Source organism: Monodon monoceros, unplaced genomic scaffold (genome assembly GCF_005190385.1).
Source record: "Monodon monoceros isolate NGI ecotype Baffin Bay Population unplaced genomic scaffold, NGI_Narwhal_1 Super_Scaffold_13, whole genome shotgun sequence".
Taxonomy (NCBI): domain Eukaryota; kingdom Metazoa; phylum Chordata; class Mammalia; order Artiodactyla; family Monodontidae; genus Monodon; species Monodon monoceros.
In genome coordinates, this window is record NW_021703769.1 from 4123096 (window position 1) to 4140872 (window position 17777).

General features: G+C 44.5%; 2 protein-coding genes across 2 annotated transcripts; both read left to right on the plus strand.

The window, feature by feature from the left end:
- The first annotated feature begins 2004 nt into the window (after positions 1–2004).
- Positions 2005–12189, plus strand: PRELID3B (PRELI domain containing 3B). The gene is made up of 6 exons (XM_029221979.1): positions 2005–2234; positions 6413–6581; positions 7739–7828; positions 8276–8346; positions 8468–8570; positions 10117–12189. The coding sequence occupies exons 1-6, from the start codon at positions 2203–2205 to the stop codon at positions 10234–10236; spliced, it is 585 nt and encodes a 194-aa protein (XP_029077812.1). The 5' UTR covers positions 2005–2202; the 3' UTR covers positions 10237–12189.
- Positions 12190–12689: 500 nt separating this feature from the next.
- On the plus strand, positions 12690–16795 carry ATP5F1E (ATP synthase F1 subunit epsilon). Its single transcript, XM_029221980.1, has 3 exons — positions 12690–12963; positions 15057–15183; positions 16639–16795. The coding sequence occupies exons 1-2, from the start codon at positions 12932–12934 to the stop codon at positions 15178–15180; spliced, it is 156 nt and encodes a 51-aa protein (XP_029077813.1). The 5' UTR covers positions 12690–12931; the 3' UTR covers positions 15181–15183; positions 16639–16795.
- Positions 16796–17777: the final 982 nt, after the last annotated feature.

A 17777-nucleotide genomic window follows, 5' to 3' on the forward strand; every position in this document is an offset into this window, starting at 1 on the left:
AAAAAAAAAAAAAAAAAAAAAAAACCATTCATTTGTTTCCTCTGTGTGTTCCTGTGTGAGTCTCCAGGAGAAAATCTATGTAAAGTCCTGCTCTCCAAACCCAAGTACAAGGTCGGTGGTATGACTTCCACACAGATGAGATAGTTGGGCCTAGATCTCCAGCCTTCCATGCCCCCATCCCCACCACTCAAGCTGTAGTGAGCAAAATCGATAGACTGATATAGGATGGGGGGGGGTAGCTGTCATTTTCACAACTTTAAAAAAACAGAAATATTGAACTAGGGGGCAGAATAACATTCTCTAAAATAAACAGAATAGGAATCCTGGATGGTGAACAGCTTCACGGAGCTCCGGGAATAGGGGAGACAGGCTGCTCTGTGCTGAGGGTTCCTGAACCAGCGTTTTTAACACCCAGCGACATTAACCTCTCCATTGAAGCTAATGACATTGACTTCTCAGTAATCGAGGCTGAGGCTCTCTCAGCAGCCCGTAAAGCATTACCTCCCTACGAATCCCCTCTAAGTACTGTAGGTTTTGTTTTTAAAGTCCTAGGTACCACGAACTGCACTTAGCAACTACCCAAGCATATTATTTCCTTCCTGTCCAATGTAATTTTTCTCTTTCTTTATATAAAGGACCTCGGCTATCTTAAAAAAATTATCCTCCCTCCTAAATTAACCTGGCTTTTATTTGTTTTTAACAATCAAATGAGCTAAGAACAAGAATGAGGCAGTGCTTCGAACTAGCTCCTAGGTAACTAGATGTAAAAATTTTCCTCCACAGCCATCATTTAAAACGGCAAACTTTTCTGTTGGGGGGTACAGGTTGTGGAGTGTGGTGGGTACCAGAGAGAGAGGCCTTGTCCTGAAAGTGAGGCCAGTTTGTCCACTGGACGAGGTTCATCTCGTGATGTGGATGAAACCGCATGCCATGCCATCCTGCCCCCTCACGTCCTTCTCATTCATTCATTTACGCAACAACCAGATTATGTAGGTGCAGGGGGATTTTGCTGGACAAGTCTGGCAAGACCCTCCCTGTCAGGCGCTTACAGTCTAGTGGCTGTATGATTCCAGTAATTCATTCATTCCGCGAAGAATTATTATTTCATTTTTCAATAAATAACCATTGAGCCCTTACTGAGAATCATTATTGAGCAAGGCAGGCAAAATCCTTGCCCTCAAGGGCTTACATTTGAGCGGAAGTTAAACAAATGAACAGGATGATCTCAAAGAGTGAGAAGTGCTAAGAAAAATGCAACAGGATGTGTGTCAGAGGAACTAAAGTTTAGAGGAGCTGCTAAGGAAGGGTGATAAAGGAAGGGCGGGGGGCGCTGACAGCTGAGCTGAGAGCCATCCTGTAAACCCCGGGCCAGCTGTCTTTCCACCTGTTCCATTGAGCACTCGTGCTTCCTAACTACACCCTCCACTGGGCACTAAGCGCACTGTCTGATGTTAGCTTCTCCGGTGTACTCTGTGTCTCTTCTCCCCGCCGAGGGGCAGAAACCTCCGGGAGGGCAGGTGGCACGAGCACAGGGCTGACTGCCTGCTTGGCTGGTTGCTTGCTTGGTTGATCGCTTAGCTGGTTGACTATGGACCCTCCACAGCCTGGGTTGAGACAGCAGGTAGGAGGAAGTTTCTAACGTGGCACCATGAACATTTGCTCGAGTGAACCCCGAACACACAGGAGATGTCGGTGTAAGAGGGCCGATTGGATCCGTCAACAGTCCTCGTAACGCCAGGCGAGCTCGGGCCCGGCGGGAGCGAGGAGGCGAGGAGGCAAGGAGGCGAGGCGGGCGGACGGGCGGGCGGCGCGCACAGGACCCAGCTGGGCCCGGCCCAACTCCGCCCAGAGGTCGGCGTTCCTGCCGACGCCCGCGAGGGGGCGGACCGCAGGTCGCGTGCCGCGCCTGCGCAGCACAGCTCCCGCGCCGGCGGCCTCGAGCGCCGCCCTCGGAACTGCGCCGGCGCGGTGCGCCTGGCGCTAAGGGGCGGGGCTTCGTTGCGCCGCGCGCAAGGCTGGGGCAAAACCCAGGCCGGGATAGGGCGTGGGGCAGCGCGTCGGGACGTCCCTCGCGTCGGGCCCGATGGCGCGTGCGCATTGGGCGGCCGCCGGGGAGGCTGAGGGGCGGGGCCGGGGCAAGAGTGGTTTCTTTGCCTCGCTGTGCCCTATCGCCGCCCGGACACCGCGCGGGCAGCCGGCATCATGAAGATCTGGACTTCGGAGCACGTCTTTGAGTACGTTTGGGGCGGGGGCAGGTCGGCGGGGGGCATGGGGTAACTGCGGGGTGGGAGGGCAGGCCGGTCCCGGAGTCGCGGCGAGGCCGGGGCGGCCCTCAGGAAGCTTCCAGGCGTCGGGCCTAGTGGGGGGAGCTGGGCCCGAGCGCCTCGGAGTCCTGGGGGCGGGGACGAAGGTCACGACCCTGGGGACGCCCCAGGAATGGGTTCCCAGGAGAGACGACCCGTCCGGGAGGGGGCTGGGGAAGGGGCCCTGGCGGCCTGCCTCCCGTGGACGGCCTCTTGCGGGGCGGGGGCGTCGCCGAGCACGAGGTCCCTGACGGCACTGGGGGTGGGACAGGCGCCCCGTTGTCACATGGGGCCTTGCAGTGACCTGTGAGTCGTGGCCCCGAGGATCGTGGGCTGTCGAGAGGCTGGTGGCTCCAGTATCTTCGGGTGGAGTTCCTTGCTTCGGAATGTGGACTTAGGGCGAGCTCAGGCAACCACGCAGCGGACCTTTTCCGGCAGCCCGTTGACCTGAGGAGTTAGAATTTACGGCCTTGAAATTGGAGTACAAGGTCCAGCTCTGGCTCCAACAAGCTGTGTGACCTTGGGGTTACGCATTTTCGTCTGAGACATGGAAGACGACGACGGAGGTGTTGTCAGGGCCTGACAGCGCTGAGATGTCTTTGAGGCCACGTTCATTAACATCTGTTGGTTAGGGAGAAATGTTTGGTAAGGAAAATAGGCCTTACACCAGTTGGATGTTGGGAATTAAATTCCCTTCTGGTTCCATGATTCACTGTACAAAAGAACCATGCATTTATTCTCCTGTATCATTTTTGCCTGAACAAATTGTTGATCATTTGTCTCATCACTCTTTATTGACTAATCTTTTTTCCTCTCACCCATTTGAAATGCCACCTTCCTCCTAAGACACTTTTGATTTATATTTTAATCCATTTCTGAGCTATCTGTTCTATCCCAGTGATCTGGCTGTTGTTGCCACACTGTTTTAATATTTTTAGCTTGGCAGTATGTTTTAGTTTATTTCCAGGGCAATGTTTAAAACAAGTTGTAGCTAGGGGGAAGCAGCCGCAAGGCACAGGGATATTAGCTCGGTGCTTTGTGACAGCCTGGAGGGGTGGGATAGGGAGAGTGGGAGGGAGGGAGACGCAAGAGGGAAGACATATGGGAACATATGTATATGTATAACTGATTCACTTTGTTATAAAGCAGAAACTAACACACCATTGTAAAGCAATTATACCCCAATAAAGATGTTTAAAAATAAATAAATAAATAAATTAAATAAAACAAGTTGTAGGCTTTTCACACACTCAGTGAATCAGACACACGCAGGAGTCCACTGGATCCTGGAAGGTAGAGAATGTTAGAATCGGGGCAGATTTCTTTTCTCCCTAATGTTTACAATCTTTCTGGGGGAAAGAGCCTAAGTTTGTAGTCTTTCCAGTGTTCTTTAACCAGGTCACATTCTTCACTACTCTGTTTCAGCCGTTGGGATCATGGATGGTTTCTTCTTTGCAGTTCTTTTCTGGGTTTAAATGCTTGAGAAGTTCTTGGCACTCCTTAGAATTTTCTTCCTTAACACTCTTCTCCCTAGCTTGTTTCCTACCCCTCCCCACTCATTTGGCCCTCTTCTTTAATGTTTTCCTCTCTTCTTACCCTTCAGTGTAAATGTTCAGTGAAATTCTGTTGTTGGCCTTCTTGCATTTCATCAGGGACTATTAGTCTTTCTCTTTTTGTTGCATGTTTCTCTGAAATTTGATGAAAGCTCTGGGACTGTCCTCGCAGAAAATAGACATATTCACATAAATGCTCTGTGTGTCTTGGGAGAAGAAGCCCTGATCCTGATTCTCCCCAGATAATGTGGACTTTTTAATCAAGGTCCCAGCTGATACACACATTTCTGGCACCCAAATCTGTACCTTGGGCTCCAGTCTTTCTTGAACTTAAAATCCTTATTTTCAGGTCTTAGCAGGGTATCTCTACTCACATGTCCTGCAGGCTCTTCAGACTCAGCATCCCCGAAAATGAAGTCATTTATCTCCCCTCAAATTTTATGCTTTCCCTGTGTTTTCCATCTTAAGGATGTTACTAACTAACAACATCTAAGTCATCATTCTGAGTCTTTCCCATCTATGATTTTCCAGTGCTTCCTTCTGAGGCCTAGCATGTAGTTGGCATCAGCTGAAGTCATTCATTGATTCCTTCAACAAATATGAAGGCCCACTAAGTGCCAGGCACTCTTCTTTGGATTGGTTCCACTTTGGTAAATAAATCAAGACACTGTTGCTGCCTCGGTGGAGTTAACAGTGTTCCCCACCTCATTTTATAGGTGAAAAAATTGGACAGCTCACCAAGCACGACCAGGTTCTACTGACTGACTGTCCTTTGGGGCCATCTTTGAATGTCTTGCAGTGTGAAGTCTTTTCACATGATTTCATTAATTTAGTTAAAATGAATTACTGGAAGATTGTTAATTGTAATATGCATGCTTTGTGATTTTTGAGCTAGTCATGTTTTATAAAGCAGTCTTCGTCCAAGCTAAGTCAACGTCAATGTTTTCAAGTTGGCTCAGAGAGGAGAGAATGACTGACTTAGAAATAATGCATAACCACCCCGAAGCCTTGCAATTATTAATTTTTTCAAGGAGGTGGGGGAAGAGATGAGTGCGTGGAAGCCACCTCTCCATGGTATATGTCTAGATGGAGACAGGGAGGGGTTCATCCGATTCTCATTTTAGATAGTTTTCTTGGTAGCAATGAGAGTGCTTGGCCTCTATCACTTCTATTTGTGGGGACTGTTTAGCTTTATGAAGTAGCTCCGCTTATATACCTGTACTGCTTGCTGAATAAGGCTTGAGATTAAAAACAGAATGGGGTTCATTTCTGTATAATGTTAGAGCAAAAGTGAAGGTATTACGAGCAATGTTACTGGTTGTCCAGGATTTTGCAAAATGAGTGAGGCTGAGATTTTCCTTTTGTCCACGAAAAGTTGTCAGGCTTAGTTCTCTGAAAAGTTGAAGTAGATTACTGCCTACTTGTTTTGCTTTTATTTTTTTTTAAACATCTTTATTGGAGTATAATTGCTTTACAATGTTGGTGTTTTGCTTTTCGAAAAATAAAAAGTCATGCTGTGTGGTTTATCGGTAAGTGTAGTTTGAAACACCATCTCCAGATCTTGTCTTTCCTTTCAGTGAAGACGTGTAAAATCAGTCACTTTTAAGGCTCATTGTAGTTAATAAGAAGCTCATTTGAAATGGATATCTTTGGTACAAGCATGTTGTTCAGATAAGGTGTGAAGAGAACAAATGTACATCACATTTTGACTCACCCAAGTACATGTGCTTTTTGACAAATACAAAGATGCTGCAAGTTCCATGACATTATTACCATCTCGATCCTAGATGACAAGCAAATGCTTATTAAGAGAGAATATTAGAGAGTGGCACATTAGGAGCACCTTAAAAAAACATTTTATTGTATTGAGTGAGCTTTTCAAAACAAATCAGAATCACTCTTGAGGAAAGTAATGGATAAAGATTGACTGGAGGGGCCAGTATTATTTATTACCTTATTTGAGAAGAATACATGTTTAATATTATGATGTTTAAATCAGTAATGCTTTGGATCTTTTTGTAATTCCTGTGAGAATTTGTAGTGCCTATAAGTTCTTTTGCTCTTGTTACTTCTTTATGGCTTCACAGAAGTGGGGTCAGACAAAAGACTGAATGAATGGTATCATAATATTGATGGTATCATAAAAGAATGAATGGTATCATAATATTTTTTGCTGTTTGTTTCTGTAGAACATAATTGTGAAACACATTTTTATGAATCAGTAATTCTTAGAAACAAAACTTACATGTGAGAGTGGACACTGATAAGTGGACAAGGTGACTGAAGAACGGCTCTGTAGTGCCCTGTAGGCTATTTTAACCTTCTGGGCGCCAGCTCTGCCGCATCACCTGTGTGCTGAAAACATACTGAAATCTGCACATGTTCAAAATGTAGATTGAGCCTCCCCAAATCATCTTTCAGTCAACGTTTCAGAAAATAATCTTCCCTAGGTAAATTAAGTAAAGTTTAATTGTAAAGACTAATTTGATGGGTTATAAGAATGGTTTAATTTATATGCGTGTTTTTTAATGTTTGATTTTTTATTCCTGTCGGCAGCCACCCATGGGAAACTGTTACAACAGCTGCAATGCAGAAATACCCAAACCCTATGAACCCAAGTGTGGTTGGAGTTGATGTATTGGACAGACACGTAGATCTCTCTGGAAAGTTGCACAGCCATAGACTTCTCAGCACAGAGTGGGGACTGCCTTCCATTGTGAAATCTGTAAGTGTGTCTTTATTCCTGAAGCAATGTGACTGCTGTAGAGAAGTTTTCAAAACCACATTATAATTTCAAATAGGTTGTGGGAGCCGATTCTGAATGTCATTTTTGCATCAGTTCAAATTGTATTATAATAAACTTGAGTTATGAGTGTATAATGAATTGGAAATATTATTACAGTCTTCATGAAGGCACCCGATAAAACCTCCTGAAGGAAGCCAGCTAATGCTCTGTAATCTAAAAGTTTTATTCTGCTTTTCCTACTTTGCCAGCAACTTAAGATGTGGAAGCAGTGGTCTGGTGCTGCTTGTTAGCTGACAGTTGCTGTGGTCAGTGGTGGCTGCGCCTGTTAAGTGAGGAGCATGGTCTCCCTTTGCTGCTGCCGTGTTTGTTCCAAGATCTGTTGCTTCTACCTGTACATTTAAAAGCAATTCTATGCCCTTTCAAGGGAGCAGGCTTTAGTGAGCCAGTTTAACCAGCAAGAAAGTGGGGTGCCAGTTTATCGTGATGGGAGAGAACCCTGGTATAAGTGGACCCAGTTGTCTGTAGAGATTCTTTTTCTAGAAAGTGGGCCCCTCAGAAAAGCAAAGTACACATTTTCCAACAATTTGCTTCCATTGCACACACCACTGCACTAGATGGTGCGGACACAGAAATGAGCACGGCTGGGATTGGCTTGCGGTCGGAGCACAGGGAGTGACCCTGGATGTGCTGTGTTATCTTCGTCGTGAGGTGGCTGGTTTTCTGTCTGGAGACCGGAGCCACTGCGTCCTCTCCCTTGGGCCGCGCTAGGAAAACACTGACAGACACTCCAAACCTCTCCTTTCTCTACATGCCCTGTTTCCCGAATATTCAGGCTCACTGTTTCACCCTCAACCTTGGCAGCTGCCGAGTCCTACCTCGTACTCCGTTCGCTCTCAGCGGGCTGGTTGCTAATCGCCTCTGCTTGTGTCTTGGGCGTCTCATCTCCTTCGAGGAGTATGAAGTCCTCTTACCCTTAAACGGGCCTCCTTTCTGACCTTTGTTGCTTTCTCATGTTTTTTATGAAAACAGATTTTTGGTTCAAAATATTAACACATTTTTACCTTCAAATAAAATATTGATACACTTGTTAAGAAATCCTTCTTCCTCTGATTACTAATTCTGAATGTTTTACTTAGCTTATTGGTGCAGCAAGAACCAAAACCTATGTGCAAGAACATTCTGTAGTGGATCCCGTAGAGAAAACAATGGAACTTAAATCTACTAATGTAAGTCTGGACTCCCTTTTGTTTTAATTTTAAACTGTTTGGCTTAGTTTTTTTCTCTCTTTTGTGTAGTTGGTACACAAATGAATGTATGCTCTTCAGCCTGGCTTAGGAAATCAGTACTGAGATGCTGCATTGTCTCTGCCTGTTTGCACTTAGCCTCAGCGCTCTAATGAGCCTGCCTGTTATTTCTAGGAGATGGCACTCAGTAAAGTGCATTTGGCATCATGTGCATGTTATTACTATTATGATGCTTTTGTCAAATTTATTATTTTTTTAATAAAAAGGAAGCAATGAATAGTGAAAACTTCTTTTTACACTAATGTCAAAGTGGTTTACTTGCTGCTGTTTTGTATATTTAGCTAGCAAGGTTTTGGTTTGTGAATTAATTTTGGAAATATTTTTAATCTTGGTTTCCAAGATGATTTGACTTTTTTTTTAATTCTATAGATTTCATTTACAAATATGGTTTCAGTAGATGAGAGACTTATATACAAACCACATCCTCAAGACCCAGAAAAGTAAGTGAAAAATATTTTAACAAACCTATTTTACAGTGTGTTTTAATTTTTTTAATCAAATATTTCTTTGAAAAATGAAAATTAGGTCATCCTGAAGCTGTGTAAATGTGTTTTGTTCCAGAACTGTTTTGACTCAAGAAGCCATAATTACCGTGAAAGGGGTCAGTCTCGGCAGTTACCTCGAAGGACTGATGGCAAGCACGATATCGTCAAATGCCAATAAAGTAAGTAAGGCTGCTCCCCGCTTGCTCTTTGTTTTGTTTTTTGTTTTTTCCTTGAGGGGTGCAGCGCAGGCTTGCAGGATCTTAGTTCCCCACACCCCCTGCGGTGGAAGCGTGGAGTCTTAACCACTGGACCACCAGGGAAGCCCCTCCCTGCTTGCTCTTACTCCTGGGTCTTGTTTCTTGGAAGCGCTGTCCTTGTGAGCCGACTCTGAGCCACTGCAGTGCGAGGTGATGTGGGCAGTTGCTGGCACGGGCTCTGGGGTCCAGCCCACCTGCCTTCACGTGCCAGCTGTAACTCTGACCAGCCTTTCACCTTGGGCAATTAATTAAGTGAACCTCTCTCTGCTTCAGTTTCCTGTCTGCGAAGTGGAGATTAATCACCCGCCTTACAGGGCTGGGTGCGAAGAGTGAATGAGATAATATGGGAAGACTGTAGCCCTGGGCCCAGCATGGGGGAAGGGGGGGAGCCATGTAGCAGTGCGTCACTGTTGAAAGCATAGATTCCCAACCTTTTTTTCATTATCTCCCTTCACACCCAGGTCCACTGTAGATATTTTTCCCCTAATTACCCCCACCCCATGGAATTGTTTAATACTACAGATTATATCTATAGATATAGATAAATGGATATATGTCTGTGCTTTATACGTGAAAAAAGTGAGATTTTTCTCCACTGCCCCCCAACTAATTTTTGCCTGATTGAGAATGATTCAAAATAAAGTAAGTTCAGAGGAAGAGATGCCTAATGTACTGTTTTATAACACATGTTTAATATAATCGTTCAGCAGTCAAAAGATATTCATAGATGCCTTCTCTGTGTCAGGCAGGGTGCTAGGCTAGACTGGGGATACAGCGGGGAGCAAAACAAACGTGGTCCCTGCCCTCGTGGAACTAAGAGGAAGGCGACATTAATCATACAAAACGTCATTAGGAAAGGAAAAGTACAGAAAGGTATGACAGTGCTTAATGAGTGTTCAGTAAGTGATGTTTCTGCTGAGTTCTGAACGAGGGGTGGGTAGGCCGTGAGGGGCCTGCTAGGAAGCATTCCAGGCAGAGGAGCTGCGTGTGCAAAGGAGGCCCTGAGACCGGAAGCAGGAAATGCTCCTGTTCTGTCCCTCAAGGAACTGCATAGGGTCCAAGAGAGTGGTTGAAGTGGAAGTCAGGGACCAGAGCCTTCAGAGTCTCGTACAGGATTTTGGTTTAAAATATGGACATAAAAAGAAAAAAAAGGAGTTTGACCTCACCCCGAAAGGGGAACCATTCTAATCATAAATAAGTAAAACACCACTGTCGTTTAATTGTAGATTCGAGAACATCTTTTGCAAAAATATAAATTAAAATCAGCATATAGATCAAGCCAGTTTCTCAAGGCATTTGATATTTGGTAAACAACATTAGAGGAAAAAAAGCAAAGGTAAAAACAACCTGTCCTGGTGAGGTTTAGTTATGCTTGTACCGCTTCTTGTTACTTCCTGATGTGCCGTTTATTTGTCAGGTGCCTTTGCTCTCACTTGGTTAAGAATAAACATGTTGGATTTTTTTTAAGGGCCGAGAAGCAATGGAGTGGGTAATACATAAATTAAATGCTGAAATTGAGGAATTGACGGCTTCGGCAAGAGGGAGCATAAGGACACCAATGGCAGCAGCAGCATTTGTGGAGAAATGATAATGAAAGTTGATAACACCCGGTTCCCCAGGTCTCTACAAGCTGGCAGTATATTTATTTGTTATTTAAAAAATACAACTATATTTTCGGTAGAATTGTTTTTTTAATAAGCTGAAGAAGGACTATGTGACTTGATCAAAACAAAGAGGTGCAGGGTTTCTAAATCAAAGGGATTGGCTGAAATTAGTGCTGTCTGAAATGACTGTCTGATTTTGAGGATTCCAGTATTTATGTAAAAATTTAACAATTTTTGAAAAGTACTTGAAAGTTGGTATTGGCTGATCAAACCTCCTTAAGGTAGAGTTTTAAAGCTTTTCACGCATTGGAACTCTACCTGTCTTTGGACCAACCCCAGAACCAAGCAGAGCCACCTCTTACATACCCACCACTGCCCTGCAATAAACTTGGAGAACTTGCATGAGGGAACTCACTTTTAAAGGAGAAACTGTATAGTTTTAAAAAGACATTAATTGTATAAAATAACTTGCTCTGCTATAAACCACCATTAAAAATCACAGTGTTTTAATTTGGTACTCAACATTTTTGGAGTAAAAATTATCATGAAAGTAATAAATGACTCCAACAAAAATATATTTTATTGTGTTAAAGAGTACTGTATTGATTTGCCAAAGTTTTGTAGCTTAGTAAATGTATTACCTTCCTTGGATCTGTACTTTATGACTTAGTATGCTGTGTTGTGGGCTGGTTATGTTAACTGAGAAAATAAAGTCATTACCAGAATTTTGCACTACTCTAAACTTAAACAGAAGAACAGCTGTTCACATCTTTTAGCATTTCACATTTGCCTAACTTATAAATTGCCATGTGTCAAAATTGTGGTTCTGTAATTGCTAAAGCATGATATGTCAGGTTATTTGAATATAATTCCTTTTTGAAGTAACTGTGACCACAAAACATCTTTTTTACGTGAAGAGCTGTACATCATTTGAAATTACTCGAATGATGTCTTGATCTGAAGCATAAATCCCAGGGACTTAATGTTTTTAAATAATACTGTGTCACTGCAGGGGATGGGGGCGGTGGAGAAGAAAAAAGAATAATAGGGTGAAAAAAAAGCATTGACCTAAACTAACCAGTATGTGAATTGCTTTGCAGCTTTTATTTATGGGAAATCCTTGCTTTGGATGCCAGTGGGCAGCTGCAATCTGAAAAACAATCCAGTAAATGTTGTGTTGTTTTGTATTTTGTAGCAGGCAATTAATTATCAACCGTTAAATAAGAATATCTTTGATACTGGGAATTGTTGCATACAGAATATTTTTGTTAAAAGGTGATGAGCTCTTGCCTTTATTTCACAGTACTTGAAGTGATAAACTTCTAGTCAGGTTTCCTATAAAAGAAACCAATTAATATATGTACCTAAACCACAAAAATAGTATACCAGACTATTTGAAAATTATTGTTTTTCTCTTTAAAATATTGTTTAGCTTGCGACTTCTTAGGACCTTTGTAAAAGCAAGTTAAAGCCAATAAGGTTTTTGATTATTTTTTGTAACCGGAGATGGTTTTTACAATTAAAATAACATTTCAACTAAACAAGCCATTGCTAAATAATGATATTTAATAATAAGTTGCCTTGTATAACTTCTGAAAATTATACTTGTTCTGAAAAGTATAAGAATACCCTAATGTTAAAAAGATTTCTAAACAAAATTTTATCCTGTTTTTTTTTACTCTGATCTAATGACAAAATTCTATAGATTTTCATCTTCCAGTGTAGTTACTTTTCGTTAAGTAGCTCGTAGGTAATGCCTTTTACCTGTTAAAATATAAATAACAGCAGGCATTCGAGAGGACTAAACTGGAGTAGAGTGTTCATGGGTTAGAATTAGACTCTCGGATTATGGAGCATATTATCCTGTTTAATGTTAAACATGGATCTTATATGAATTAAGAAAAATCTTCCTGTTAATAAAAACTTCCTTTTAACTATGATGTTTTTCCTGATTATAATTTCTTTTTAATAACTAAGGAGCAAAAGAAATGTTTTTCCTTGTAAGAATTCACCTAATTGCCGCGCGCTCGAGCCGGCTCTGCGCCGCGAGGTTGAGTCTCTTAAGTTGGACGCGCTGCGCCTCCTCCCCTCCTCCCTCCGATGTCCAGTTCATTCTCCCCGGTCAGGTTCTGGTGCCCCGGGCCGGCCTGAAACCCTAGGGATTGTCGGGGGGCGGCTCGTTTTAACTGTTAACTCGGGGCGGACATGCTTGAGTGTTGTCAACATGAAGGTCTGGACGCGGCCGTCGGGTCCGGGTTCGGGGGGGGGGTGCGCCCCGACACCGACCTCGACGCGGCCCCGAGTCTCGCGCTCCCGAAGCTACGCGGTCGCGCGTTCCCTCCAACTCCCCTCTTGCGCCCCGCCGCCCCGCCGCCGCCCGAGTCACTACGAAAGCCCGCGGAGCCAATAGGAACGCGCGGCCGGCCGGCCCGCCCGGGGATTGGCACCCGCGGCCCGGGCCGCGCGCCCCCATTGGCTCGCGGAGCCTGGAGGATTCTGCGATGAGACGGCAGAAGCCGTTCGGGAAGCCGGGGCGGGGCAAGAGGCGGTGGGATTGGCAGGTCCGGAGCTCCGCCCCTTCCGCTTCTCAGGCCTGACCTTCCGGTAGCCGGCCTGCACGCTGAGCCGACCTTGACGGGTCCTGGCGATTCGGCCCGACGCGCCCCCTCTCGCGACATCATGGTGGCGTACTGGCGACAGGCTGGACTCAGGTAGGGCCGGGCATCGGGAGGGACGGACAGCTGGGGCGCGGGGAGGTCCGGGGCGAACCGGGGTCGGAGGTCACGCCGGGCGCGGCGGGGGTGGGGGTGGCCCCGGCGAGTGCGGCCCCAAGATGGCGGCCTGCGGGCGGGGAGGCCGGGTTCACGGCCGTGGGATGCGGGCGCGCCGGGGCCGAGCACCTGTCCGCACCTGCCGGGGGCGCCGCCGAGCACCTGTGCGCCGCCTTGAACGCGCTCGACAAGTGCCGTGTCTTCCCGTGGACGGCGCTTCTCACCCGCGGGGCCTTTGTCCTTTAAATTACACTCGGTTGACGTTCTAGAAGTAACAGAGCCACATACAACTTGAGAACTCGAAGGAGCGGGGAGAGGTCTCAGGAGGTAACCACGGTCACCATACCTGGCCGTTCTAGCATTAAGGTGGGGCCTTTTAAAATGGCATATCCATCTTTTATTTAAATTAGCTCCTGTTGCTCTCAGGTTTCCTTATTGGTAAAACGGCTGAGCCCTTGGTAAGGTGTACAAAGCTCTGCCACAAGGCGAGTGGTGGCTCTTGGGAAGCCAAACTATGGAACCCACTGGAGGACATGGCTTCTGGTGAAACGGAGACACCATGGATCTAGGTGTCACACCTGGTTTCTTTGCCTGTGCACCCAGTTGAGCCGCTCACCTGGCTCAGGTTGACACACCTTGTTGCTTGACTAGATTAAGTAGCACCTCCTAGTAGTGACCGTCTGTGGGTATGTGACTTGGGCAACCCAAGTGTGTCCTGACTTTCAAGGTCAAGCAAAGTTCTGTACAGTTGGAAGGATGATGGCCCCAGTCAGAGGGACCATGTATTAAGCACCTACTACGAGACAGGTGGGGCAATCCTGCTCTCCACACTTTGTCTTTCCTCCTCCCTACCACCAGTGAGGCAAATACTGTTATCCTTCTGCTTTGTTCCATTGTTTTTACAGAATAAATTAGCCCAAAAGATGGAACAGCTTAAAATTCACCAATTAGTAGGAGTGGAAGCAAGAATTGGAACTCCTACCTCTGGCCCAAAAAAACAAACCTGAAACATGAGAAAATAGTCAGCAGCTCCCTCCCCTCTGTCCTTCCTGTTTTCAAACAGTGTAAAAAGTGAGCTGACATCTTTTGGAAAATAAGATGTTGATGGGAGTCCATCTACCAAACAGGAAGCAGCCTGTTAGATATTTTGCTAGAATTGATGATGTTCTCTAAGGACTTCTCAGTTTAATTTAGAAACCTTGCTTGGGAAGTATTTTCAATGGCAGGCCTGACAAGCAGAATCCAATATTCTCAGGAAAACCTTTAAATAATCAGAAGTAGAGCTGTTTTAATTCAAAATAGTTTTTTTCCCTCTTTTAATTATGTATACTTTACCTTGTAAGGATAATAAAAAAAAATTTTAAATAGAGAAATGGAAAAAGACCACTCATACCCTCTGTTAACATTTAGGACTGTTTACTGTGCTGTGGGATTTTTTTCTCTAATATATGCATCTTTTATTTCAAATTAATATGTATTAAAGAGAAAACACTGCAAAGAAGAAAAACCAAAAATCACCTAACCCCAATTAAGACTTTGATATATTTCTTTCTGCTCTTCTTTTTCTTTGTATAGATTCCTTTTGCATTAGTCATTTTTTTTTAATTAGTTAATTAACTTTTTTTTTTTTTTTTTTGGCTATGTTGGGTCTTTGTTTCTGCGCACAGGCTTTTCATTGCGGTGGCTTCTCGTTGTGGAGCACGGGCTCTAGGGCGCACGGGCCTCAGTAGTTGTGGCTCGTGGGCTCTAGAGCTCAGGCTCAGTAGTTGGAGCACACGGGCTTAATTGCTCCGCGGCATGTGGGATCTTCCCGGACCAGGGTTCAAACCCAAGTCCCCTGCATTGGCAGGCGGATTCTTAACCACTGCACCACCAGGGAAGCCCTGCATTAGTCTTTTTTAAGTTCAGTTCTACAATGATGTACAATCCAACCAAAATGAAAAGTATAGGAAGAAAAACAAAAGCACAGTCACACAGCAAGTCTGGCTGGATCATTGATAATTAGCTTTATATTGTCTCTCGTGTTCCTCCAGCTACATCCGATACTCCCAGATCTGTGCAAAAGCAGTGAGGGATGCACTGAAGACGGGATTCAAAGCAAACACCGAGAAGACTTCTGGCAGCAGCATAAAAATTGTGAAAGTGAAAAAGGAATAATCTGTAAGTTGTTGGTGGATTTAGAGAAAGAGTTGCATCTTAAGTATTTAGAGAGCTTTTAAAAATCAAAATAATTTTAGTTCTGCCTTCTGTCCACATTTGGCCCATCAGCACATCTAGAAGTTAGTTAGTGGGATGATAATGTCACGCATACAGGTTGTGGAAGCCCCATGGCATCATCAAAGAATGTCATTTCGAGGCCCTGACAAGCAGAAGTAACCTGCCACGTTGATTTTCAGTTCATTGAGCAATGCTAGGTAGAAAGCCATCTTATTTTAATTAAACCTGTTTCATGTGTCTGCACAAAATCAAATAATTCGGAGGATAAACTCCCCACTTTTATAATTGTTACTGGAGTTATGTAACAGTTCAGGAGCATGAAAAATTACAGTTGTTTGAGTTTTTATTTCCCCCACATCTGCTCATGTTCTCACAAATCACTACTTCCCGAACGTAGGGCTACAAGTACAGGCAAGGCTCCTGCTATTTTATCAAGCAATAAAATCGGCAAGACCCTGCAGTGAATACTGTTTTGCTAAATTTATGTTTTCAGAGTTTGGTTCATTTTATTTCTGATGTTGGCAATGCAAAGTAAGGCAGTTTCGTACAGTTGATAAGTTCAGACTTTTGTGTTCCAAACTATCAAAGTGATTTGATCTCTAAACTGCTTTCTTGACATTATTATTTCGAAGATCAGGCGAGGCAAATTACCAGAAAGCTGTTTTTCAGATTTAATTTTCTTGTTTAGCTTTAAAAAAGCTTCAGACCCGCAGTTGCAGGGAAATGTGATAAATAGTAATCCTTTGGCAGCTTGTGGTTATGAGCGATTTTACTTATTGGAACTGTCTCCCCTAAGCACTTTTCATTTTCATTTTGAATTAGTAAATATTTTATTACAAGTCTGGAGATGCGGTGTTGAGCCCTTTTTCTGGGGCTCTCTGTCTGATCTCATAATTCTGAGGAATGAGACCTGGTTTTAAGTTGGGTTGTTTTGTTTTAACAACGAGCTAACTGAGAAAAATCACCCAGCCTGTGCCTGCAGCATGGCCGAGCCAGACTCCGCATCGAACTCCCTCCACCTTGTAATGTCCTTTGGGCCAGGAAGTAGTAGTGTCCAGCTCCGGTAAGCAGAACAGTGACCATTCTCTATCCATCGTGCTGGGGACGCAGCCCCACCGCCTCAGCATAGGGGATTTAGCGTCTTTTAAAGGCAGAGTGTTTCTTTATTGCGGGGAGAGTGTTTGGTTTTCCTTAGCAGGGAAGTGCCTCTTTGGCTAAGGCAGTGCACGTGAACCTGCACTTTTTACAGCTGAGAGCCAGGGTTTATCACCAACCGAGTGAACTGGATCTGCAGTCATATTATACTGCTCATTATAAGGAAGTTACTTTCCCTATTCGTGTTGGATTTTTAAGAAAACATGAAGGACTGGCAACTTGCTGTTTCTCTTTTCCTCCTAGACCCTGACTACAGCTTGAAATGCTGCATGCTCATGGTGAAGATGTGTGGGCACGTGTTATGGCAGATTGAAAATGATCCCCCTTCGTGGCGGTGGGGGGGGAACCTGTCTTGTTCATAGATTGACAATGCCAATGAATTAAAGTACAGTTCACTCTTGCTGTTGGTTTTTGGTTTCTCTCGGACTTCTTCTGTTTGGGAACTACCACACCACTGCAGGATTATGATCATGTGAACCAGGGCTTTTTAAAGAACAGTGAATTCCCTGGTGGTCCAGTGGTTAGGACTCCGAGCTTCCACTGCACGGGGCACGGGTTCGATCCCTGGTCGGCGAACTAAGATCCTGTAAGACGTACAGCTGAAAAAAAGAAAAAAAAAGTTAAAGGGAGAACAGATATCATATCTAGTGACCAGAGGGATCCAGGAGACATTTTGAAAACGTCTCAAAAGAGAAGGTTCTCTTTTTCGTGACGTAATTGACAGAATTGGGCTCCGTCATTGAGGCTGTCTTGCCCTTTATCTTTGAATTGCAGACGTCATGTCAGAGCAGTGGGTTGGGGTCAGGGGTGGGCCGGGTTGTCTGCTGGCCTCGTCCTTCTGCGCCGGCAGCCGTATCCAGGTGGTGCGACTCAGCAGGCTGAGTGCGAATAATTACGGAAAGCGTAGATGAGAAGAAATGCTAAATTGTAGTATTCATTTTCTATCGTGCACTTCAAAGCTATCGAGAAGTACTATTGTCGAAATTCGCTAAGCACAAGATACTTTTCACATTGTCTTATGAGTGAATCTTTATATTCTGGGAGCACTTCTCATAGGAAACGAGGCAAAGCCGCTCAGCAACATGCTTACCGAGCTGACGTGAAAATCTAAGCTTCTGGACTGCAGGTCTAGGGTATGATCATTCATGACAGCAGGTCCATGGTGTTTTCACGGTGATTCATTTACCTATTAAATATTTAGGGTTGAAGAATTGTTGCCAGCAGGGTGTTTTTCTCTTTCTTTGAAACTTGAAGGCACTCAGCCAAGTAAAACCCCAAAGTTTACAAAGTTGCAAAGTTAACTGCTTGATTTTTACCCACTTCTGGAGATGGAGAGAGACACTTGGACAGTAAATGTTGAAACACCGGTTTAGCTTCTGCCC